The 25837-nt window shown below is 36.6% G+C and overlaps 1 protein-coding gene across 2 annotated transcripts in view; it reads left to right on the forward strand.

Annotated features, from left to right (window-relative positions):
* Nucleotides 1–25837, forward strand: part of MYO1E (myosin IE) — an 88128-nt gene that overhangs the window by 40935 nt on the left and 21356 nt on the right. For both annotated transcript variants that reach the window (XR_010072480.1, XM_063346196.1), the window contains exons 5-18: nt 3559–3646; nt 4555–4644; nt 5611–5742; nt 7177–7311; nt 8525–8657; nt 12140–12336; nt 13364–13444; nt 13826–13912; nt 15192–15278; nt 16452–16619; nt 17380–17465; nt 18066–18147; nt 18952–19058; nt 22933–23031. Coding sequence is in view for 1 of the 2 variants with exons in the window: in XM_063346196.1 (XP_063202266.1) it covers nt 3559–3646; nt 4555–4644; nt 5611–5742; nt 7177–7311; nt 8525–8657; nt 12140–12336; nt 13364–13444; nt 13826–13912; nt 15192–15278; nt 16452–16619; nt 17380–17465; nt 18066–18147; nt 18952–19058; nt 22933–23031 (1572 nt within the window). In the remaining variant the exon portion in view is untranslated. The remainder of the gene's footprint in view (nt 1–3558; nt 3647–4554; nt 4645–5610; nt 5743–7176; nt 7312–8524; nt 8658–12139; nt 12337–13363; nt 13445–13825; nt 13913–15191; nt 15279–16451; nt 16620–17379; nt 17466–18065; nt 18148–18951; nt 19059–22932; nt 23032–25837) is intronic.

A 25837-nucleotide genomic window follows, 5' to 3' on the forward strand; every position in this document is an offset into this window, starting at 1 on the left:
GGCCTCTATTGAACCAAGCTCATAAGTGTCCACCACAGCAGACTGTTCACATTTCTTCCTCACTTGAAATGGCAGCCCTTCCACACTGTCAACAAGGAGTTGTCCAATCGAGATTTTAATTACGAAGGTTTCTCTGTTGTGGCTTTTAATTCCTTCTGGGCTGTTGTTGTCCTTTAATTAAGAGAGTGGAGGCTATGATTAGTATTTTTCTAATATGCAGCAATAAATGTGTTTCTTCAGAGTTTTCTTAAGGTTTTACCTTTCTATAAAGTCGAGGACTTTGTTTTCCCTTTCTGTGATCTCTGCCGGGAGAATTTGCAGTTGCTTTAAAGCAGTTTTTCAGTCCTCCTTGTTTGTAATTTTAGTTTACATTTTACATCTACATGGCAATGTTTGAATACAGTAAAGCTATTATATGATGACTGCATACCTGAAAAGACAATGCATCTTAAATACTACAAATATATGTTAATGGAAAGATCAGTTACCATCCCAACTGTTTTTAGTGAGCAGCTCATGCCTATTTTAGGTCTATTAAGTTCAGAATTTAATGTGAGATTTCTAGTCAGCTTCTGTATTTCAACTTCTCATAAGACTCAAATGACTGATCGTTCTAAAACATCTGTACAGAATCTAACTGGAAATATGGTTGTATTTTAATGAGGAAGTGGTGGAAACATAAGTCTGATGCAGTAAGAAAAGTTAGATAAAAGCTCTCATTCAGAAGGGAAAAATATTTCACTGAAATTATGCTACCAAGGTTTCTCTGAACATACAGTAAATTTTCTATGTAAACAAACTAAAAAGCTTGTCGAGTCACATCACAGTATTTTACATATGCTGTGTTCTTTACTGGCAGATCCAAGAGTTGATTATAAATATTTGTTATTAAAATTTCTGTGTTGGCCTGGCGATGTAAATAAGTATTGCTTGTATTGTTCTACACCCAGGGATACTATATTAAATGTCACTCAGAAAATTAATTTTAGAGAGAAGGGTGAGGCTCTGTGTTGGATCTTGCTTCTCTACTCTAATCACTGATTATGTTTCCTCTGGGAAGGAAGGAAGGAGGAAAAAATTTTCCCTCTGTGTTTGTAGTCTTACTCTGATTTCAGCTAAATGTTAATTGACTTTGCTGAACAAAATGTCACTTTTTGGAAGTAGTACATAATGCTTGAAGAAACAATATGTCTTTCAAAGCCTTATCTTTTTTGTTACTGATGGAGACTATGTAATGTTTTTATTTTTAGTAAGAAAAGTCTCTGAGAAAATTGTCAGTACTGCAGTCCATGTACTTTAATAATTTTTCAACCTTTAAAAACCTCCTTACTTCCAACATATTTAAAACTACCAAGCTAGAAAATGATTCTTACATCTGCGTAAGGTAGTTTTAATAGCAGCAGAGCAATAAGATACATGTGAAAAAGTTTCTGTATGAGAATCATTTGGCAGGAATGCCACAATTTCCCTGTTACAGTTGGCTACCTGAGCTTTACTGGGGGCAAGATCCTGTTCCATCAGATCAAGTTTCTTTGGTTGATAAATAATGCATCATCCTGTTTTATTCTGGTTTAATTGTAGCAATCTACTGGTCTCTGATCAATAAAAGCATAAAACTGAAAAAAGCATATGCATGCATAAATCTAAAGCAAACTCTGAAATGCAATCTTTTGGCCAAATTAATTTAATATAAAGGACCACTTACATCGAAACAGAGACTAACAATAAAATGGAACTATATTTCTCCAGGTCAATTTCCATGGCAGATGCTATGAAATGAGAAATATAAACCACATTTAATTTGATCAAGGAGGAGAAGGGTAATTTATGCATCAAAGAAAATTTTACAGAAATGCGTTATATTTTTACTGTGTGATAAATAATACCTGATCAAATTCATTCAGTGTTTGGCCCAGGATCCTCCTCTGTGTTCAGTTGAAAACTGCATATATAAACTCAAGAGTATGATTTGGTTTAGATTGGTTTGTCTGTCTTGTATTACAACAGGATGAGCAAATTTACTGCGAGCAAATTTTGAAGAAATGTTCTTTTAATTATTGAACTATTGCTGATTTGAGCTTCTAAGTACAGTTTGCCATCCAGCAAACTCTGTCTGTCCCTGTGAATGTAGTAGATAGCAATAATACAGGCTTTCCTCTTGATGCTTGGGAAAAGATGACTCAGAGTAATAAAAATCATGGTCCGCGTTTCAGAGATGAGATGATCAAGAAGTATTTCTTCACCTTTTCAAGTTTCCTGTTTGATCTGTAAAACTACAGTCAGGAGAAGACAAAAGCATGAAGACATTCCGGGGGGGGAGAGGGGAGGAAGCCTTTCAGTACTTCTGTGCTGTTTGGAAACTTTAAAGATGCAAAATGATATTTGCAGCTTGGCAGTTTGAGAAGCTTTTTCAGAATTAAACCTTTGAAAATGTGTCCATTTCAGCTCCATGATAAGGAGCTGTGAGTTGACATTCTCAGCAAGTCCTTTTCCTGGGCAGGACATGCTGATGTTTCTCTGGCAAACGTAGCTAAGATTTGTGCAGGAAAAGATGTGCATTTGATCCGTATCCAGGAACAAGTAGGCGCAGGATAGAAGAGTCAACAACATTCACTGAAATTATTCAGGAGCTTAAAGATAGCACAGATTTTCACACAAGAAAAAAAAAAAATTCAGATAGCTTTATAGTACTGAACCAACATCCGTGTGTTGTTTTTTGTATTAGTATAGTTGTCTGGGTCAGGGTAAATTTGTTGAGGTCAAAACTGACTTGCCACCAGCATTTATGTAAGGCTGGAGGAATTCTCCAGAAACGAAGTTAGCTTTAAGGTATGAAATAAAGCGTGAGGTTGGATTGTCTGGCATGCCAATCTTCTTTCCTGCTTGAGAAGCTTACTAATTGTGAGAAGGCAAATCTACTGATGTTGTAAACATTATTTGCCATTGAACTGAAACATTACAATGGAAGGAAGGAATTGTGAAAGCTAGTATGGGATATTAAGACTTCTTGTACCCTCTGTCAAGAGGCATAGGAGCAGGAAGGTAGTTCTTCCGTCATTCAGGATGTGATTAATAATGTCTCATTATTTCATTCAGGAACACCTAAAACAAAAGACTCCTGAACTGAAGTAGGTATCTGGTGTGGCATTCAAAGCTTGGATTTTCAAATGAGTTTTTGTATTAACATCTGAAATCCCACTAAATTTAGATGTGAATTGAGTTCTTAACACACTCGTTCTCGTTTGAGCATCTTGGTTTAAGTATATTTATTTCTCAATTTACATAGTTTTCTGACTTCGTAGAGTCCCGTAGAGATTCAGGTGTCCATGCAAGATGATGTATTCAAAATTATTTATTCACAAATACATCCAAGTACCATGCTACAATACTGTATCACAGTCTATATTACCAGTTTACCCAATGTAAATATGGTGTATGTTTACTATTATTCATTGTTAAGGTAGCTATTCAAGTCTGAACAAGATAAACCACAAATTACTCCATTTGAGAATTATTTAAAAACTTAACAGGTACATTTTTGTGTTCCTTTTCTCATAGTGGGGAAAGTGGTGCTGGAAAGACTGTAGCTGCTAAATATATCATGAGTTATATCTCCAAAATTTCAGGAGGTGGCCCTAAAGTACAGGTGAGTAATACTGAAGCATAAGCATAGCCTAAATTTTTACTTCAGAGGTAGAATGACAAAGGTCTGTCTTGGCAGACACTGGCAGCCAAGAGGCACTCCTGAAGAAACCTGTGGGTGAGCAGCTAGAAATACATACAAGCCTCAACAGCAGAGAGACAAATGCAGTGAAAAGTGAGCAGATTGCTGGGCTGCCTGCGTGATGGGAAGTCCACAGACCCAGCATAATCTCTCCTAAAAGTTCTGTCGCTCTTGTGCTGAATTATGTCTACAAGCACTTTTAATTTTTTTTTTTTAGCTAAGGGGTAAAAGGTACTTTAATTATTGTTCTTAACCAGATTAAGAACAACAACCAGTCTTTGGTTTGTCCCAAAGCTAATCTCTTGTCCATACTTCCAACTCCTAGGATCAGACAGAGACAATAGTAACACGTTTTACTGCTTTCTAAGACAGCTAGATAGCAGCAGCATCGATCCCAAAACAGGTTGCTGAAGCACTTGCAGATTCCTACATTTTTTGCTGCTCTGACTTCATTGGTTGTGGTTCCAGAGCCCAAAAAAGATTTAAATGCTCATGTGTAAGAAGGAAATGGTTTAAAATCGAGATGATGAAAAAAACAGATCAATTTATTGGCTGTGTCAGTTGAGAGAACAGTGAAAAGGACTAGTTTTTAGCCTCGGGCATTTTGTTCAGTTTTATAGGATTTTCTTCAAAATATAGGAACTAGAAGGCCTGAAAAAAAAAGATGGTTAGATTCTATTCCTTATCTGATCAAAAGGACTTCTTACAGATGCAAGCTTTCTTGCTTTTTTAATACATAATTTAGATGTCATGGTTTTCTAGAAAATCTGTAAGGGCTTTAGAAATGTCTATTTCTGAGTCTCTGTTTCTCTTGTTTCCTAAAATTTTAGCATGTTAAAGATATTATTCTACAGTCCAACCCTTTACTGGAGGCCTTTGGGAATGCAAAAACTGTACGGAACAACAACTCCAGCAGATTTGTAAGTCCCTCTGCCTTAGAGATTTCTTTATTCTTCCAACTTTTGTGCTGTTACAAAAATGGTGTTCAGGAGTATAATACAAATTGTCTGCAAGTGAGGTAAATCTAAATAAAATACAAAGTGTTTTTTAAAACATAAAGTGTATGTTGAGAGGCCTCTGTTCCATTCTGTATAGGTTGCGCATTTGTTTCTCTTACAATATGTCCTGGTCACAGTTTATTTATAAAATGTTCGGTATGCAAACAAATAACTTAATAGCAACAAACTGATCAGTTTTCCAGATCAGTGAAATATATGCAGTAATATTTTTAAAAATAATATAAAAATTGATAGCTTTTTCAAAAATAGATGAAACCCTCCTTAGAGTTGTTTGATGGAAAATGCCTTTACTAATATGTAGAGAAAGTAGGCAGGAATTATTTTCAGTCTGTCATTATAAAATACTCAAAGTATTGTGAAATGACAGTTCATTAGATGATGTGGTGTATGTTCTGTTTTTAAAAGTTACCCATAGGCTTTACAAATTTGAGATCTGCTCCTCAGCCAGCATGAGTGTTAATGCAATTAACGTCTCCCTGACAGAAAAAGATAATTGCTTTACCTTGCTTCCGAGCAGAATGCTATGTTTGCCGTTGGTCATAAATCTGTTAAGTTTACTTCCTATATACGTGAGCCTTATGGTTTCCTTTATACTAAGCAAGAGTTTCAGCAGTGAAAAGAAGCCACTCGTTTCCTCTCTACATTTGCATTAACATATGACTTATTCCAAGTCTAGTGCTGTGCAAATGCAGAAAGAAAGATACATGATAGTTAGAGACTCTAAACTTAGGTTACACCTTGAGGCAGCTGTGTCACTGCATCCATAAAGTTTAAGTATCCTAGTAACCGTCCTTGAGATACGGTACAAGTGCATGATTTCAGGTTTGTATTAACTAATCATTCAACAGCTTTAATTATTTATTGCAGGGGAAATATTTTGAAATCCAGTTTAGCCCAGGTGGAGAACCAGATGGAGGGAAAATCTCCAACTTCCTACTGGAAAAATCTCGAGTGGTAATGAGGAATCCTGGAGAGAGGAGTTTTCACATTTTTTACCAGGTCAGAAGTGTATAGGTCCTTTCCGAGTTATTTAAAATAACTGGTACCAGTTTTTCCTTTTGATTTAATATTCGTTCTCAACACAGTGAGATTACTGAATGCATACTCAAGAAGGTAATCTGGATATCGCTGGGAACCTTGATAACGTGTTAAAACACCATCTAACATAGCCCTACCTAGCTGCCTTCCAGTTTGAGAGCAAAAGTACTTCGATATTTCAAAGGCCTTGCTTGGAAATTCACTGTGAACTCCCATATGGAAAATTCCAGTAGAATATAATAGAAGATTAGAACTTTCCAACAGATTTCTTTTTAAACTGGCCTATATAATTATACCTTCTGCTCTGGAATTCCATAGCACAGCTGTGAAAGAGAGATTTAATTCTCAGTTAAGTTTTCTAGGATGTTTAGGATAATATCTATTTGTTGAATTCTACAAGCATCCCTGCTTTTTTTGTGTTTCAAAAGGCTTTTCTGGCCTTCATTGGACCTTGACGTAGGAGTTCCTTGTCTGCTGAAGTGCTGTTGATCAAGCTCTACAAAACTAGAGTAAAGACAGCACATTGTAAGTGACTGTAAGCAGCTTCATGTAAAGTTGCTTTTTTTGTGCCAGGCTGGAAAGCTGAGTTGGAGCTGGAATTGCTCCAGGAGCTGTGTGTTCTCCTATTCCAAGGTCTATGAGCAATTTGCTCTGTCTTGCTGATTTCCCTTTGTGGTTTGGAGAGGCTTTTTTGACACAAGAGTTAAAAGATGATGGGGTTTTGACTATTCCCTTCTGATGTTAGTTTGTTCAAGTCTCTCCTATTGCAGCCATGTCTGTGCGCAACTGCCAAGACTTCACATAGGTCTGAGGACCCTCTTCTCTGGCATCACAGAGAGTCCAGGAACCTTTTTTAACTACTCTGTTATTTATTCTTGGCCCTGTTGGCCTAAATGATGCAAAGAGGTGTGACTTGAGCCGTGCTTCAAATAAACATATTATTGGAGCCGTTCAAAACTTGTTTAACGTATGGGATATAAAGAATACTTGGCCTCACAGTTAGAGTCACAAATAATGCTTTCTTCATGTTTTCTTTCAACTCTGCCATCCTTTCAGTAGGCATGGAAAACACATTGCTGTGAAGATGTAGATAATATATTGCACATTGGAAAACCCACTTTGCCTTACCTTTTTGAGGTAAAGATAATGGAAGGCATTCAAGTCAGTCACAGTTTTTGCTTTTTATGAGATGATGGAACTAAACCTTTCATAGGAATGGGAATGAAAATCTGTTCTTTTGGGTTAAACAATTAACAAGTCATAGGAAGGGTACATACCTGGCACAGCACTAGCCATATCTCTGACAGTATTTTCAGCCTCAGTCACCTGTTTCCAACCTGCCTTATCTCTGCTGAATATCGTGTGATACCTAATTTGGGGATTTTTATTCTGCAGCTAATTGAAGGGGCCTCCGCTGAACAAAAAAGCAGTCTTGGCATTACCAGTATGGACTACTATTATTATCTGAGTCTCTCTGGGTCCTACAAAGTTGATGACATCAATGACAAATCGGATTTCCAAGAAACACTGGTGAGTTTTTCACTCTATGATTTGCACAGTGGTGGATGTATGTTCATTTCACTGTCCATTTGTGGCAAAGACACTGATGTATTAATGTGGGAATGAGAAATTAATGTAGATGTAACTTATTTTAATTTTATTTTACCCTGAGGAGGAGTATGTTGCCCTGAAGAGGTCCTGTGTTGCAGCCTAACAATCATGAGAAGACAGATACTTTTTATAGGAAGGTGTTTTGTTTTCTGTTTGTTCTTTTTCAGAAGGGTACAAATTTAATGAAATTTAATTGGGTGCAAATAATCTGCAGTAAGAAAAATGTAAAAATGCAAACACAGTGAGGACCTTCCATTAGAAGAAAATGTAAAAGAGTGCCCTATTTTAGCTGAATTCTTAGTGGTGAGTGATCTCTGTGCCTGTTTAAAACAGTGCAACTGAGAGGCTGGAGAAAGGGACTTAGAAAGCACAGATCAGGCATCTTTATCCATTGACAATGCTGTTGCTTTATGCAAGTCATGCTAACTCGCTGGTCTCCTGCTATTAAAAATTTACTATTTAAAATAAGGATATTAATACATCTTCGGTTTTATATATTTAGCACATCTAAAGGCCTAACAAAAAATAAATCATTACTGTTGTATTCTAGCTAACTTGGTATTTTAGAAAAACAGTCAGTCGAGAAGACATTTTATAAGTTACCACGTGTTCTAGACTCCAAAAGCTGATGTTGTGGATTATTTTCTAGTAAGTGGCTGGAATTCACAGCCTAAGACAGATAGACTGTTCTGCTTTTTTGACTCATTCAGTACAGCTTCACAGTTCTTAGTCTCAGTGGATAAACTGTCTTGTGTAGAAGGAATAAAATCATTGTCTCTTAAGTTCATTGTTACCCATTTTTGCAATGAAATTATTTATTTTGAGTGTGACACTAAAGAGCAGGTGCTTGGTTTTTAGTAACTGCAATTTTTCCAGAATTTATTTTGCTAGCATATCTTCTAAATGGTGTAGATGCTTCTGTTTTTAATTAAAAAAATACAAAAATGCTGAAGTAGGACATCGGGTACCTTTTGAAACTTCAGTGCAGGCTATAATGAAATTTGGTTACCTTAGGTATTTAAACTGTTTTGAAAACCCCAAATTTTTCACATCAAAAATTTAAAAGGACTTCTATGACAAGAGTCATTGAACAGATTCTTTCACTGATTCAATTTTTTTTTTTTTTTTACAGCATGCAATGAGTGTGATTGGGATCTTTGCAGAGGAACAGGCATTGGTGCTGCAGATTGTGGCAGGAATACTGCATTTGGGAAACATCAGCTTCAAAGAAGTTGGCAACTATGCAGGGGTGGAGAGTGAGGAGTGTAAGTACCTCTGGAAATGGTTATAGAATTAGCAGTGGGCTGAAACCCAGATGGCATGAGGTGAACTGCAATCTTGAGATGCTTATCCAAACACAGTGCATCATTTCTTATCGTGCAAGGCTGCTCATTTAGATTCTCTTCTAAACCCAATGGTACTGAGGCCCCTTTTTTGCCTTATACAATGCCACTGACTTAATAGGATTTTGAATTTAAGAAATGCTTTTCCAGCCTTTGAATATGAAGTAACAGAAATTGTGAGAAATGCTTTCAAGCAAACCTGAACTCTGCTCCTTTCAGTGCATCAACCACCTGTTTCTTACGTGGTTTGTCTGACCTTGTTGCCGTGTGAAAGCAGCTACCAGCTTGTGGAGTACCCCCAGTCTCAGGTACACGGTCAGCGCTCAGGCATACATGTGTATGTAGATACATCCTGAAGAAGTGCCTTGAGAACAGAAATTCAGAATTGAATTGAAATGCAGAATTTACATACTACAGTTAGGTTTCCTGTCTCAAATTTCACAACCTGTACCTCGTTATTAGGTACATCTGCTGTGTAACTGTTTCCTTATCATGTCCTTATCCGCAGTGCACTGTCCTTGCATCCTTCACCTCTTGCTGCTGTTTTATATCAGCTAGGTCCACATCAGCAAGATGTTGAAAGATTAATGGATCTTGAGTTTTAAACATTTTTGTCATGATTTATACCTTGCATCTAATGTTGATTTTATACGACCTTGATAGTTTAAGGACAGAGTGCATAAGCACAACATATGTAGTAGCTTATATGTACTGTTCTCTTAACTGTTATTTCAGAATGGCCCTTATGTTTAGGAAAACTGCATTTGTTTAGTTTTCGGTAAGTTAAATATGAATAAAATATCTTGTGCAGTCAGCTTCCCATTCAACTGTATTAGTACTCTCCTGCTATTTGTTTAAGAAATCGGGAAATAAAAATTACTAATTTTAACCTTAATTTCTTAATTTGAGAGAATAGTAAGTGAACCCAAAGAAAAACATTTTATACATCCAAAGAAAAGTATAGGATTTTTTTATATGCCTTACGATTCCAAATGAGCTACTGTGCTTCCATTTAAATCACAGAATTAAATCTTTCAATGAAATCAAGACATTTAATAGCCAGACAAGATAGATAGTGTGTTGCATCAAAAAGTAACAAACTGAAATGAGTTGCAAATAAGTTGGTAAATGTGAATGTATTTCTTTGAAGAGCCATGTACACCATATTTCTCTTGCTCACTGGGATATAAATACAGAAGTTGTGTATGAATAATACATTGAAAAAATCAGCAGATAGAATGAGTATAGAACTTAGTTATAGACATACTGCATTTTAAAGAAAGCAGAGAAGAAATAGCAATGTCTCGTACAATTTCTGCATTATGAAGCTGAAAGTTGGGTTCATTTTTCTTTCCATTAATCCTCCCCCCAGTTTACTGTTTGTCCTAGCCAACTAAATAGTAAAGCGTTTGTAGCCCGGATAGCCACAAAAGATAAAACACAATAAAAGACCACTGATAAGTCATGTTTTGTGTAAGTCTGAAATAAAAAAAAAAGTTTAAGAGTTTGGTCAATAGTGTTCTTGTTATTATATAGCCAATTGCAGAAAAACATACCAAGGCCATTCTTTTAAGACACCAAAAGCTCTAGTCTTACTCTGAGTCAGAATTAAATCTGTACAGACCATTCTTGACCAACATCTAGACAAATGCTTCTTTAAAACTGCCAGTGATTATTGTCTGTTACAGTCCTTGATTATATTAATAGATGAAAAAAAAGTTCTCATTAATTATTCTAAATAATAAATTTAGATGTTGCAAAATCATGCCAAGTACTACTTGTTCTCTCCTAGATGCAGAAAACAATTTAAACCATCCCTCTTTGTACTTGCATTGTATTGAAAGATTTGTTTTACACTTTCAGAAAACCAGTGAAGTGAACCTAGTCTTCTTCAGCTTTTCGTCACAGATTGTATTTAAAACTATTCCACAGAACCCTATTGATTACTCTTTGAAGATCATTTTTTCAATTACATGCGTATCCTGCTTTATATTAATTTCTAGATGGGAACTCTATAGTCCATAACTAGGGAAAATAATCAGGCATCTTAAGAATGGGAAGTTATATCAAGTCATGTCCAACTATTCTTCCTCTACAGTAAATCATTGTCACTGGGAAGGAAGAGAGTCTGAGGTATGCATGGTGGTTCTTACCATTAGACTATCTATATGAACTCTTACAGTAGTATTGGCTAAATATCTATTCTGGCACTTTTACAGTATATGTGGGCATACTTGGTCTGTAATTATCTACATTCTTTTCCATTTTGAAGCATATGATATTTTATCTTTTCACGTGCTTTTCAACCCGAGTTCTCAGTGAGTTACCAGAGGTGTTGCCAGTGGCTGAACTTTGGTTAGTTGTGTGATTTCTAGTACCCTAGGGTAAATTTAATCAGATTACTGATGGTAATAAATCAGATTTCAGAAAGCTGGCGGTTATTTGCAGTTTTAAAAATAATTTTGGATTAACGTACTGAAGGGTTTAGCGAAATCATGCTGTGACATTACAGATGCATAAAGCACAAGTGGCTGCTGCCTTAGTGATTATTTTACATCCTCCTCACACCAGTAAAGTAGATCTGAAAGCAGTGGAACATGGAGGAAACACTGTTAGAGGATTATGTGGTTTAGCGGAGGTGCAGTACCAACTCCCAAGAACTGCACTTGGGAGCTATTTCCAAATGCTTTCAAGCCATTTCTCTTTTTCCATTCCTCAAGGTGCATGACACCTGCAGCTGACATCTGCACCACATGCTAAGAATGCAAAGAATACTGGACTTGTGGCTGCTTATTGCACAGAAGTATTCTGCTGCTTTACTTTTAAACAAGGGAAACCAGAATTTGCAAAGTACTCCCAGAATAACGATTAAAAAAGCGAAACCAAATAAATGGTGAAGCAACTGAAAACTTTTTTGCAGTATCTTAACTTAGAAGAAGAAAGGGAAAGAATATTAGGAAGCAGATAGCATATTTTTATTATATTTTAAACATTTCATGTTTTTGCAAAGAATTTTCAATGGTGTAAATTTTATTTAATGTGTGAGCTCTTCATCTTATTTCCGTCTCCTCCATAAGTGATTTGTTTGAACCACATAGTTCAAAACTATGACCTAAGCCAGCTTTACATGTTTGAAGGGCTGAAGGTACAGAAATAGCTGAATATTGTACATCAAGGTGGTTTATCTTAATTGAAATCCACATAACTAAAGGATTGAAAATGTCCTTGGGGAGCTTAGGGAAATCTTGAAGACATAAATCCATCCTCTTTTTCTTTCTAAGCTGCTTGCCCCGTGAGGGTTTTTGCTGTTGATTGTTATTAGAGATACAGCTAATTTTTCTTCCTTCATTCTGTATTGGTTTAGTCCGTAAGTCATAATCCAGCAACTCTGATCTTTCTTGCAGTTTTGGCTTTCCCTGCTTTTCTCCTGGGAATTAACCAGGACCGCCTAAAAGAAAAACTGACCAGCAGACAGATGGACAGCAAGTGGGGAGGCAAATCTGAGTCCATTAATGTAACGCTAAATGTGGAACAAGCCTGCTACACCAGGGATGCACTGGCCAAGGCCCTTCATTCCCGTGTTTTTGATTACTTGGTGGATGTAAGTTGAATTTGCTTGATTCTACTGAAGTATCAAAACAAGTCAAGTACACTAGGAACGTTGCTTGCAGCGCTTTTCTTGTCCCTCGTTTCTTTCACCCAGTATGGTTCTTTGCCTAAACCTTAGCAGCAGCACTGGGTAGTGCAGTGGAAGCATGACCACAGGTGTCAAATACGAGGTACTGATTATATGACAAATGATACACTTTCTTTGAAGCAAATGAGCTGGTCTTTCGTCACTATATTTACTCAGTCTCCTGCCACAACTGTCCCGTATGATACTCTGACATCTCTTTCCTGTCAGCATCTGTACTGCTGAGTCCTGTTTTCTCCTACGCAGTTGAGCCTTTTCAGGTGAGCAGAATTAGTGGGTTATGTTCCCCTGCTCTCTCACCCTACTGTCTTGCAAAGAGGCCTTCAGCATTCCGTTGTTGTGGCATCTGAGCAAATGGTCAAATTCCCTTCTCCATGCTGAAGTACTCTCTGTTCAGAATTAGACCCTAGGCTGGATTGGTGACATAGAAACCTTACCTTTGGCCATAGATGCTGGCTAGATGAAGCAGAAGTCTCCTCCACGGTGGCACTGCTAGTGTCTCAGTCTCCCTCATCATGACAGCTCTGTAATTCCCACTATGTGCCTGCACTGACACTGCAAAGTAGGGGAGTACAGACATAGGTGAAAAGATTCGTGGTACCATCTGCAAAATGCATCAAATATCAGACTTAAGGCTGTTCTTTCTTTGTTGGCTCCCTCTCTTTAACTGATTCAGTTAGACAAAAGGGGAAAGATTTTTACAAACAGTAGATCCAAAGGCTCACTAACCTGGAAAACAGGATAGTATACTGTTCATTTCCTAGCTGTTAATAACACTTTATTAAAAAGTGAAAGTAAAATACCCCATTACATATATTTGTATTCCATTCAAATATGTTCTTTTTGAAGAAACTCAATATTTTTATATAAAGATTTAAGGATACTAATATATAAAACCTACACTCTGTTTTACATTTTGTTTCTCTTTTATTAGTCTATTAATAAGGCTATGGAGAAGGACCATGAAGAATATAACATTGGTGTCCTTGATATTTATGGCTTTGAAATATTCCAGGTAAGGCAATGCAATACTTAAGGATTGAACTGATCTGACCTGGGACAGCATTTTTGTTATTTAGAAGGGAAAAAATTCAAAACAGAAAAATCCCAAGTGCTGTGGCCAGAATAAAAGCCAAAAAACCCCAACCCAGCTTCCTGGACATTGAGTTCTCACTGGTAATGTCTCACTTAATAAACACGAAGTATTGAAGAAACTTCAAAGAAACTAGGTCATTGATCTTAAAAGAAAGATCTGAGATTACACAGAATGTCTATAAAGTCAGCAACCCATCCATCATTGACAGTGTTTCTTTGAAGCTTATTGCCAGCATAAGAACTAGGAATTATTGTATATAAAGCATGAGACTAATTTTTTAAATTGTTTCCTTTTCTATAGAAAAATGGTTTTGAACAGTTCTGCATCAACTTTGTTAATGAAAAACTACAGCAGATTTTTATTGAACTGACACTGAAGGCAGAACAGGTAACCAGACACTTATTATTTTTGAATTCATAAATGAGCTATTGCTTTTTCAGTTAGTGGAAAAATTGAGATTTCATCATCTGCTAACAGTAAAATTTGCCTTGTTAAGCAAGACAAAAAAACCCTCTTTGTTGTTGGATAACCCTAAATCTGTACACCACAGCAGCTACAGACATTTATTCTCTAATACAGTGGTACAGAAGCGAGTCCGTCATCTGGTGTTCTAATGCAGTCATATGACTCTGCCCAGACTTGCTGCATATTCTGACTCATTGACAGAAATGGAAAATTGCAGCTTGGTTCCATCCCTGTGCTTTCGTTGGACCTGACACACAGTTAAATGGGAATACTTTCCTTAATTTCCTCCACGCCCTTTTTTTTTTTTAAATATATATATATGAATGAAATAGATTACTGAGACAAATGCAAAAATACTTGTGAAAGTATTTGCAGTTCTCTGCTCACAGTCTTACTGCAAAATCTTACTTTCCGTGAACGTGAGCTTCTGCATGGGAGGGCAGACAGAATGCGGCTGAGACAGAAGCATTGTGTACGCTATGAGCTCAGGCCTGGCACCAACTTTAGGACAATGTTTTCAAGAATGCACATGCACAATAGCCTTTGTCTTTATACAAAGGCGACTGATCGTTGCAGTTGAGCACACAAATGGCCTGCTAAGTGTCTATCTGAACTCGTATGTATGCAACCGAGTGGGTCAATTTAATCAAATTTTAGTATGATTTTTTTCCCCAGTCAATCTCTAGATGTCTTTATGGTTACAATAATTGCATGCAGAAATAAGAAGTAGAGCTGTGTCTCCGTTTCATGGGCATTTTTAACTGTGGTGTTTTGGGCGGGTCTGATCCTTGATATGCCTGTCACAATCTTAATTTTTAAAACAGGTTAGGATATGGATGCTTAGGTGCACTCTCAAGATACTGTAAAAGCCACTTTGTTACTATTTGTGAAGTGCTTTGACAATGAATGCACTGACAAAATATTCCTGCTCTTCTCAGTAACTGCTCAAGGGCTATGAATGACAAAAGATTGTGTGGGGAGAAGAGAAGGATTCCGATTCATCTCTTCGGCAGCAGAGAGATGGATTTAACTATCATTAGGGTCATTTTTCTCACCTCCCTCCAGTCATACATTTCACAAGTCTCTCTGAACATGAGTAGTGCAGAGTTTGTGTATATGTGGTGCATTGTAAATCCAGTGCTACAGCCGCAGCAACACAACTACAGCAAAAAATACTTGCATCTTTCTTTTTACTTAACAGGAAGAATATGTGCAAGAAGGAATTAGATGGACACCAATAGATTATTTTAACAACAAAATAGTATGCGACCTTATAGAGAACAAAGTGGTAAGTATTTAGAACAAACAGATGGAAAAAACAACAAGATTTTTCTTTAAAATATTTGGGCAACTGCTTTGCTGTCAAGAACGTTCATAGGAAAAATGCGAATACTGTTGTTCAGTTACTGAGTCATACTAAGCCTATATATAAATCTTATATAAGATGTCTTATAAGAGCTTTAAGATATATGTAATCTAAGATATATATTATCTAAGATAACAACCAAAAAGAGAACCATAAGATAGCATGATTGATGTGTGACTAAAAAATATAGTAATGGAAATTAAAATTTTATACACATAAATTTATCACGAACTTCATGACACATCCTACTGTACATCAGATAAGGCTGTGTCCCTGGGGGATGTATTTCAGTTTGGGGAAGCTGCAATACCAGCTTCCTCTGAGGTACTGTCACAAATTAAGCAGAAAACAAGTGAAGAGGAAGTATTAGGAAGTGTCGTACATAAGAGAAATTTTGTGCCTTTTCTCCACAGAAACATTCTGCAGTTTAAAGTCTTTATGTTCTGATTTGGGGTGACAAATGTTGAATTGTCCTTTAAGACAGAAGTAGGTTGTTTTTCAGCTAGTTCTTTGTCCTTATGTAAGCCAGGTAATTTTAACAGTAGTTCCAAGTACTATACTGGCTTGCGCTCAAATGCACATCAGATTTTGCCCATCTCCCATTTTTGTCAGGATAACTAGGAAGAGGATACGATTTCTGTCGCAATCTTAGGTATTTAGCTCTAAGTTTGTCAAACTACAGCATGTGAGTTTAAATACTTACCTCTGACATGGGTTTATTTTTTGGTGGAATGAGAAAAAAGATTGCTTTGTGAAGGAATGAAAACCTAAACTGAATGTTGGGCATTTGTTTTTTTTGTTTGTTGTGGTTTTTCGTTTTTTAAACAGCAATCATTGTGTAATGATAAGGACAGTGGGAAATGCTGGGGAAAACAAAGTGGCATCTCTCCTTAAACTATTTGTATGCTTGTGGACAAATTAATCTCTACTGTGAACTCTACCAATTGGGGAAATTCTTCCTGCTGTAACTTTGTGCTAGTGTTTTTGTAGCAAAGATCATTTTCTGTTTGGGGGGAAAAACTGGCATCGTAATTTCTTTATTTTTTTCCTCACTTCTTTTGCTGGTTTTGTTATTCTTCTCTAATAATGCATTAGAATCCGCCAGGGATTATGAGCATTTTAGATGATGTGTGTGCCACCATGCATGCAGTGGGAGAAGGAGCTGACCAAACATTGCTTCAAAAACTCCAGATGCAGATTGGGACTCATGAACATTTCAACAGCTGGAACCAGGGATTTATCATTCATCATTATGCTGGAAAGGTAATGTGGAAAATCATCACTGAATTCTGCATAACGTATTTATAAAGAAAAAGAACAGTAATGAGAGGAAGGGGGAAGCCCTGTAGAGGGCTGTTTTGATTTTAAATAGCCAGATTATCTCAGGAGACAGTGTCCTCTCACAATGTAGGGAGCTTAGAACAAATACGCCCTAACGTGTCCCTTACTTTGGACAGCTGCATCTGGGCCTTGCCGCTATCAAACATATTAACCAGAACTTAATATTAAATGTAATAAATAAGTGCCCCTGATCTTTTATTAATTACAGTCTTAATTGTTGGTTGTAGCAGCAGTAAATTTAAAGAATTCAGATATAAAAATGATACTTAGGTGATGATATACCAATAAAACTGGGAATATACTATACAGTTCTATCTTCTTTGGGTATATTTCTCAGACTATTCATGATTTCCTGCAGTTATAGTTAATAACTGTAAGCCCTTATTATGCAAAAATGTTTCATCAGTAAAATTCAGTGCTAAATTCACTTGTGTTGTATTCCAGTCACTAGCTCCAAGTCTTTTTCACTGAATTTAAATACAGGGATGAAATTCCTTTATGTTCGTTGTAGAAGAGCTAACTAATAATATATGCAAGGATTTAGTGATCATTGTAGTATCTTTAAGTTATACCAGACTAACCAAAAAGTTCAGAACAGCTACTGATAAGGACAGAATTTAAATTTTCTTTAATTATTGGGTTCTCAACTTACCACAAACAATCAATTTCCACCTTGGCCCAGGTATCTTATGATATGGATGGATTCTGCGAGAGAAATCGGGATGTTCTTTTCATGGACTTGATTGAACTCATGCAGAGCAGTGATTTGTACGTAAGCAAAACTTGCTTAAAGCTAGGAATAACGTGTTAGTTCAGATGGATGCAGAGGGCCTGACTTCTCTACTTCGCAACTTGTGAACTCATTTGTTTAAAAGTGGAAATAAAACATCGCTGTGGTAGAGCAGTATCACTTGCATTATATTGACCTTCATTTTCTGCAAATCTGAATAAGTAAGGTACTCCAGTGTCAGAATCAAATGGTATAATGACAGCCATTTGTTTTGGCCTCAAACAAGGCCATCGGTGATTTGACATTCTCTCAGAACAGGCACTGTTTTAGCATATAAAGTAACATTATTTTGTTATGTATTTTAATTAATTGATGCTTACTTTTTAAGACGTGCGCGTTTCTTTGAGTCTAGAAGTCTGGTATCATGTCTTCCAAGGCTCACTAAAATAGCAAGGGATCTCTATAAGGAGTGAAACTCACGGAAAATACTAATCTTAATACAGATTTGATGTAACTCCAGATTAATAGAAATAGCTATTTATATTCTGCTCAACTATCAACTTTTACAGCATATTCCTTGACATTCCTGCATTGAATTGTCTTTCTATGCCAACACTATTTTATTAATTCTTTCCTAGGCCTTTTATAAAGGCTCTGTTTCCTGAAAATCTTCAAGTGGACAAGAAGGGCCGTCCTACCACTGCAGGCAGTAAAATCAAAGTATGTCTGGTTTTGCTGTGTTAGTATGTGCATATACGGGTGTGTAAATAAATAAATTTTAAGAAAGTAGTCTTTCCGGTTTTTTACTGTACAGACATTTTTAAAGATAGACATCAGGAGTATCTTGATTGCAAAGTGATGCATTGTTTCAGCTGTTAGAATCATGTTTTGCCCAGCATTACTGTTCATTAAACATTTTGTTCAGCTGCATTCTACAGCAGTGAATTTTCCAAACGAGCAATTGATGGTAGCGATAATAGTACTTGCATGTGCATAATGAATGAGCCCCTTCACTCAGCCACTTGATGTCCTACAATTAACTACACATAGCTGGTCTCTTTATACTGCAGAAATGCAGCGGGGCCTGATCCAATCCCCACTGAAGTCAACAGAAGTCTTTCTACTGACCATAATGTGCGTTGAATAAGGCAGTGAGTGTTCGAAGGCGAGCATCTTTTTGGAGACTGGTTGTAAAATATATGTTTAGATTACACACTTGCAGACTTTTGAAATCAATATTTTATCAACCTCTCTCCTTATATTTCACCCTGACAGTCAAGTTCACCTTGTCACTCATTTTTTTTATACAGTATTTTAAATATTTTTACATAGCTGGAGATAATGGTGCCTTCTATTTACTGATAAATTTTTCATGAGGAGTGTATCATCCTAAGACACTTTGGTTGTTCTGGAGAAAGACCAAAGTCAACTGAATCATCAGCAGATGGTTGATAATTTTTAGAATTCTCTCACAGTATTTACCCTGTTCACCTCAGATCCTATTGTTTTGCCTCAATTTTACAGAAACAAGCAAATGACCTTGTTGGCACCCTGATGAAGTGTACACCCCATTACATCCGCTGCATCAAACCAAATGAAACAAAGAAGTCTCGAGACTGGGAGGAGAGCAGGTATGGATAAGCAGAGTACATGATGAGAAACAGTGCTAATACTGGAAAAAAGCCACAAAACCTCATAATTTGTAATCATACAGCCTACACACAAACAGAACTAGGTACTCTAACACCTTCAGAAATGAAATCTGGCATGACCTCTCCTAAACTTTGCAGATAAGCTGTGGTCACTTGGTCTAAATCAGCAGCTAGTATATGCAGTTCTTAGATTTTCTTATGCCAGTTGCGAATAATCATCATTTGCATAACACTAACACAATCAGTATATTAAAGACTTAGTTTTCCATGTAGAATTTGCACACCAAATGCATTGTACATCCATTATAATTTTTGCTTTATGCTTTGAAAACAGCTTCTGTTAGGTAGCTAAAAAGCCAGCGGGATGTCTGTATCTGCTTTTATTATCAAACTTACCAAAAAGTCTCTATAGCCAAGAACATACAAGATTCCTTTTTAACTTCTGAACTTTTAAGTTGTATTAACTAGATCTTTAAAGAGAAGTCACTAGAATATCATATCAGGTGGTTATATAGACATTAAGTAGACATCAAAATCATCAGTTTGGTTTATCACATCTGTTTTAAGGCATCTTCAATCATACAATGCTTTATAGCATCTTCATATTATCTGAAAAAAAATACTCTTCTTTTTTGCACTGAGGTAGGTGATCAGTATGGTATATATGTGAGGTCCTGATACAGATAACATTTATTACTATATATCTGGTACTTTTGGTATCGGTACAAGTGCTGATAAAGCAAGTGGTTATTTTTATCACAGTGAAACAACTTGCAAAGTCTGATAAAAAGCATTCTTGACCGTATCAACACACATCAGAATTCACTTCCTGCCATTTGGCATGCAGACTAGCACAATTGCATGCAGATGTAGAGCACTTAGAGAAGCCACAATTGGGACTGCACTTGAAAGTGTCATTTAGGTCTTGGCAGTAAATGTAGACCCTCTTTCTCTAGCTTTTCCACCCCTGAAAATGCTACTATGCCGCTCTTAATTTTCCACTGACACTGGGGACCAAAGGAGGAAAGTAGGTGATCCTGGAAAAAGTATGTCTTAAAACTTTTAACTATAAGTTGAGGGGCTCAGTCATTTACATATTGGAAAACAGGCCTATTATTGTGGAAGGTGTTGCTAGGAAACCAGCAAAACAAACAAACAAAAACCTAGTCCTGAGAAAAAAAACAGCTTTCAAGAAACCCCTTTTGGAGCAAAAATGGTCAAGATTTCTTCTTGTTTTCCCATAATGAGGATGGTATTTGGCAAATACAGCCGTTACGGGTAACAAGTGAAATACAAAAGATTGTATACTATCAAACTCAGACACAAATGGAAATAGTTCTCATAGTGGTAATCCTTCTTCCCTGTTTAAAAACCTTAACATTATCTCCTATTACAAGCTATGATTTCACATATTTTATATTGGGACTTCACATAGGATACACGTGCTGTAGCAGTTAGTGATGTGTCTGAGGAAGAGAATTTTATATGCATGTGACAAGTCAAACTGAAGTTTAATTTTGTTATTTCATGATTTTACTGTGAGAAAGTTCTGTGTTGAGGGGAATACAAAACAACTGAGTTTATGTGGTGTTTTGCTGACTGTTGGTTTAAGGTTTCTTTGTTTTCTTCTGGGATCACATAATCATACGCATGCTGCCATAGTCAATGTGATGGGAGTAGTATTATCTAATCTGCTTATTAGTAGCGTGTTACTGGACAGTGAAAACGTTACTGAAAAAGGGAAGAAACCTTGACAAAGCTTGTCTTACTTCATGCTCACAGAAGCCATGTCACTCCAGTTTTGTACTGCTGTTGAATAATTCCAGAATATTTAGCATTTAAACATAGACCTTGTGTAATATCTAAGCCTTGTATAATACCTTAGTTATTCCAAAAATTGGGGTGTTCTTGAAATGTGTTTTTGTTCAGGTCCTGGCACAGCCACTTGGAGTTGTACTCAAAATTGCTGCATTAGCTGAATTCCCAGACCCTGACCTGCTTGAGGTTGATGCCTGGAGGGAGAGTTTCAGTGTGCCTTTTCTCAGAAAGAAAAGGAAAAACAGAAAAATGTCTCAGATTCTCTGTTGCTGGACACTAATACTGGCAGGACAGTAAGAAAATGGGAGTAATACTGTTGCTCCAGTGCATTATTCCAGATGTGAACAGGAGAGAAAGCTATAAACAGGAAAATGTATTTTTGTCCACCAACTTTCTACTGTACCAGAATTCTTGGAGTGGGTACAAAATACACTTCATTCCTTGAACACAGCAAGATTAAAGTGTGCAATATTCTTTACTATAAGCTAGAAGAGCAGTATCACTCATTATTTAGTAAAATATCTCTTGTATGTGTTCTTCAAAATGAAGAAATAACTGAAGAGCTTTTCCCATTTGTAGCATGGGATTTCAAAAGTTTTCTCCCTTTATACTATGAGTCATGTGAAAAGAATGTCTGAACCAAAAAAAAGAAAAAAAAATCAATGGATAATAGACTTTATGTTGAAATTTAACATTTCAAAATAGCTAGAGAAATAACACTGAATTAACCAAGAGTTTTTCAGGATTTGAAAAATCTTTTGTAAAATCAGAGAAATAGTAAGCAAACCAAAATTAAATGGCTCCTTGCAGGCTCACTTTTTTCATTATATATAAAGAAATGCTCTTTTATATACTGATTGTTAAACTTGCAGGACTAAAATCTTAACTCTTATATTTCTGGCTGAAAGCCAAAGCTTCTACAATTTGTCATGTTAAAAAGAATGGCAACAACAGAAGCCCCCAAATACCACAAAACCTGACATTGCGTCTTCCAGCCACATGACTTAGATGAGGAAATTAAGGAAATGCAAAGGAAAACTGCAAGAAACACACATTGTTAAGGAAGCTAACTGAAATTCTTCAAATCAAATCTCCAAGCGTTAAATAGTAGAGTAGCAGGATGTGTAAGAAGAAACATAAAATAATGTACCACTGCTCCAGAAAGAGGAAAAGGTGCCAAAAGGGAAGGTTTATTTTCTTTTGCTTTTTTTCTGCTTTGAGATTTGTGGGGGCATATTTGTTCCCTGTTTAGAACCTAAACGAACATGTTTTGTATGAGGGAAACATAGTGCTGTTGGGATAATGGTGTTTCAGTTCACATGTGCAACGGAGTCCCTCCAGAGCCATTAACACTTTCTGGGGGACTGGTACCAGCTCAGTTTTTGTTTGTAATTTTTTTTGGCTTTTAAAGTATGTCGTGAACAAGCTTACCAGGGATGATTCGGCCAGTCTTCTGCCTATCCTCAAATCCTTCCTTTGCAGTATGGTAAAATTAGGAGGAATGCTAATTTTTCATGAATATGCTGGCCTAGCTTTCTTGTTTCTGGTTCTTTGCATAATGGAAACATAGCATCTAGGGCTTTCTCCAGCCATCAGGTTTGGTTCTTTCTCCAGAACAACCAACTGTTGATGTTTGAGCTATGTAAAACATAGGTGAAACCCACAATAAAACACAAAACAATTTCCCACTTCCTTGGATAGCAGCCATGTAGTTGTATATAGTTACTTGGTCTTTTATGGGTAATAATGCTAGTTAAGAAACTTATACATAAATTAGTTAGGAGTTGGGAAGTTAAACTTGGAAAAAATGCTAAGGTAAACTTGCTACATATATTTCAGTAATGTAGTCTACCTGCCTTGAATATTTTTCCTTCCATGTGGCATGCATGCTAATGTGCAAGAATAGATTCTATACCTGTGCATGAATTTTAGAAGTTAGTAGTCTTTAAACGCGATATGGACTTTTAAGGATACTTCAGTCCACAAAAATGCTGAAATAAAATGGATATAAATCTTGCATTGTTTTTGTCCACAGGGTAAAACATCAAGTGGAATACTTAGGTCTGAAAGAAAATATTCGAGTAAGAAGAGCTGGCTATGCTTACAGGCGGATTTTCAAGAAGTTTTTGCAGAGGTAGGGTAATATTAATTTTGAAATATTACAGCACAGTTGTTTACATGATGATGAGGAAAACAAGAAGTTGCAAGTTTTGAAAGCTGCTCATTTCTTACCTACCCCTTCTGTTTTCCCCATTTACCTTGCTCTCGATCTAGGTTACACAGAGATTTGAAAGTGTGTCAAAGACTGGCCTTGTGTCTTTGAAAGTCTTTTCATTTTTCTGTAAACTAGCCTAAGACCTCGGTTCTTTTTGTAGCCCTATGAGGGAGTTTCTCAAAGAGTTACAGGAACTTAGAGTTATGAGCTAGAGAGCCTGGAATCTGAGTGTCCAGCAGCTAGCCTTTGTTTAAAATGTTACTGCTCTAGCTCTCCCAAGGACAGAAGAGAGGTGAAGAAATACATGCCTGCCATTCAAGTGTTAAGAGTAACCTTAGTTTAAATTGCTTGTTGTATCATTCTATGGCTGTTCAAACAGCTGGGAATGGTTACAACTCAAACCACTGCAGCTGCTCACTGAATGAAAGCAAGTCAGAGCTCTTTATCCTTTTTTCAGTGTCCTAGGACCAGCTGTTAAGATGATTAACTACCTCCACTAGCTAATGAAATCCTCTTAAATAAGAGCAATTTCAAGATTTATACAACATTCAGCTTCTGGTTTTTTAGAAAATTGAGACATACAGCAAATAAATGCCCAGACTGGGGCATTACATGACAGATCAGCTTTTGTTGTAAGTCTTTGTGTTACATTTGAGAACAGAAACCAAACCACCCAATCAGTTGTTGCAAGGAATGGAGTATAATTAATCAGACAGCACTGAACAAAGCCACTGATAATACTTCATGATAACGCTGAGAATGTTCTAATCATCTAGTACTAGGCAGACCTAAAATACCGTAAAGTATGAACTCAATTTTCATTATGGAACAATTTTAAATCCCTTTTTCTTCAGAAACTTCAAGCCCAGACATAAACATGATGAATGTGCTTCAGGTTGTGTTACTTAACACAGACTTGCTGAGACAGAATAACAGATTAATAATGTGCATTAAATCTGGCCTCCGCAGTTGTTGAACATGGATTGTGAGGGCTGTGCAGGTCTAGAAATTTGCCCGAGAAGTCTGCACAAGGGAAAGCTGCATGGTGCTTCTGGAAGGCGAATAGATTTCTGGACTTCACTTTATATGTAGAGATCCAAAGGCAACTGAAACCGTTCTTTATGGAATTCAGCCATTTGTTTCTAATTAGTCTTGTTAAATTTAGCATTTTGTTATGAGTAAAACTCTTCCTGCAACCTTTCCATTCACAGTTCCCTAGCATCCAGAACAAGCTCTGTTCTGACACCCTGAGTCAGTGTGAGTAGAAGCGGGCTGAGGCATGCGATGGACAGGAAATGCATGCTTGTACACTTGTTTTCATTGGGAGTTCCTTGGCAGCTCCATATAAGTGGAGATTTCTGGGCTGAATAGACTTTTATGTACAAAATCTACATTTGCATGCAAAAAGCCACAGTCACTAAAAAGGCCTATGTGTTTCAAAGCATAACCAGTCTGAAAGCTGAACTCCACACTCCCATATTTAGACATAGGACCCAACTGCTTACTGTGAATTTATAATAGATATTTGGGGGGGGCAGTCATCATTTGAAATTGTTTCAGAAGCATTTTAAGAACACAGTACTTGTGCCAAAACCTTCTGTAAGATCAAATTCCACAAGCCTGAAAAACCTAGATACATGGATATTGACATGAGCAGTTTAATAGGAAGCATGCACAAGTACGTTAGAGGGAGGTGCTGTTTCTAAACAGCAGCAAACCCTGATAGAATTGTCACATCATAAAATTGTGAAATGCTTAATTGGTGCATGTTATAAAATAATCTGTTTCTTCTGCCCTGTAGACTTGTCGTACCAGTAAAATGTATGAAGTTAATTTGAGTTTATGAAAAAGGAGAAGTACAAATGTATTCTCATTTTGTAGCTGAGAGTTTTAGATATATTAAAAGGTCTTAAGTCATGTTTTTCCCTGTACCTTCCTTTGCAGCTCAGATGTAGGAAAGAATTTGTAACATACTGAAACGTAGTGTCAAATTCTGTTGCGTGGAAGGTAACAGTTTCAAATGCCTTTATTAACATCAGACTTGCTTAGACCCACCTATAGAGCTATACTGTTGGCAGTACGTGATGAACCTGCAAAAGACGCTGTTGAATAAGGTGGGAGTTACTTTAACTTACAACTCCTTACTAGGATGCATCTATTTACCCCATAATATTGATAGATTACATAATACATAAGCATACACATTTTCTGTAAAGATAGCTTATGTATAATATACTTCTATGTTTAAGATGGTGTAAGAGCTACTTTGTTACAGAATCATGCATAGTACCTGAGCATGTGTTAACTAATAATAGATTTGAACATGAGAACATCAGTAGACCTTTTTGAATCCTACTGAATTAATCCTCAGTTAGCTTTCACTTTTCATATACTTGCTATTCAGAGGTGTTTGGGTTTTGTGATATGTACCCTTTTAACGGTTTGCTATTTTTCTTTGTGTGGTATTATTATTTAAGTTGCATGACACTGTTTCTGCTTCCTGGTTGGATAGCATTTTGGATATGACAAGAATGAGTAATGAACCTCCCCTTAATGAATTTTCTAGCAATTCCTTGAGTGATTTTCTTGAGAACATTTTATTAGGAGCTGCCTCAATCTTAAGAAACAAGAACTTGGGAATTAAACTGAACTCCATACTTTATCACTTTTTTCATTAGTTGAATAGTTTTACTAATAAGCATGATTTAGTTTATATAGCTCAATA

Source organism: Chroicocephalus ridibundus, chromosome 9 (genome assembly GCF_963924245.1).
Source record: "Chroicocephalus ridibundus chromosome 9, bChrRid1.1, whole genome shotgun sequence".
Taxonomy (NCBI): Eukaryota; Metazoa; Chordata; class Aves; order Charadriiformes; family Laridae; genus Chroicocephalus; species Chroicocephalus ridibundus.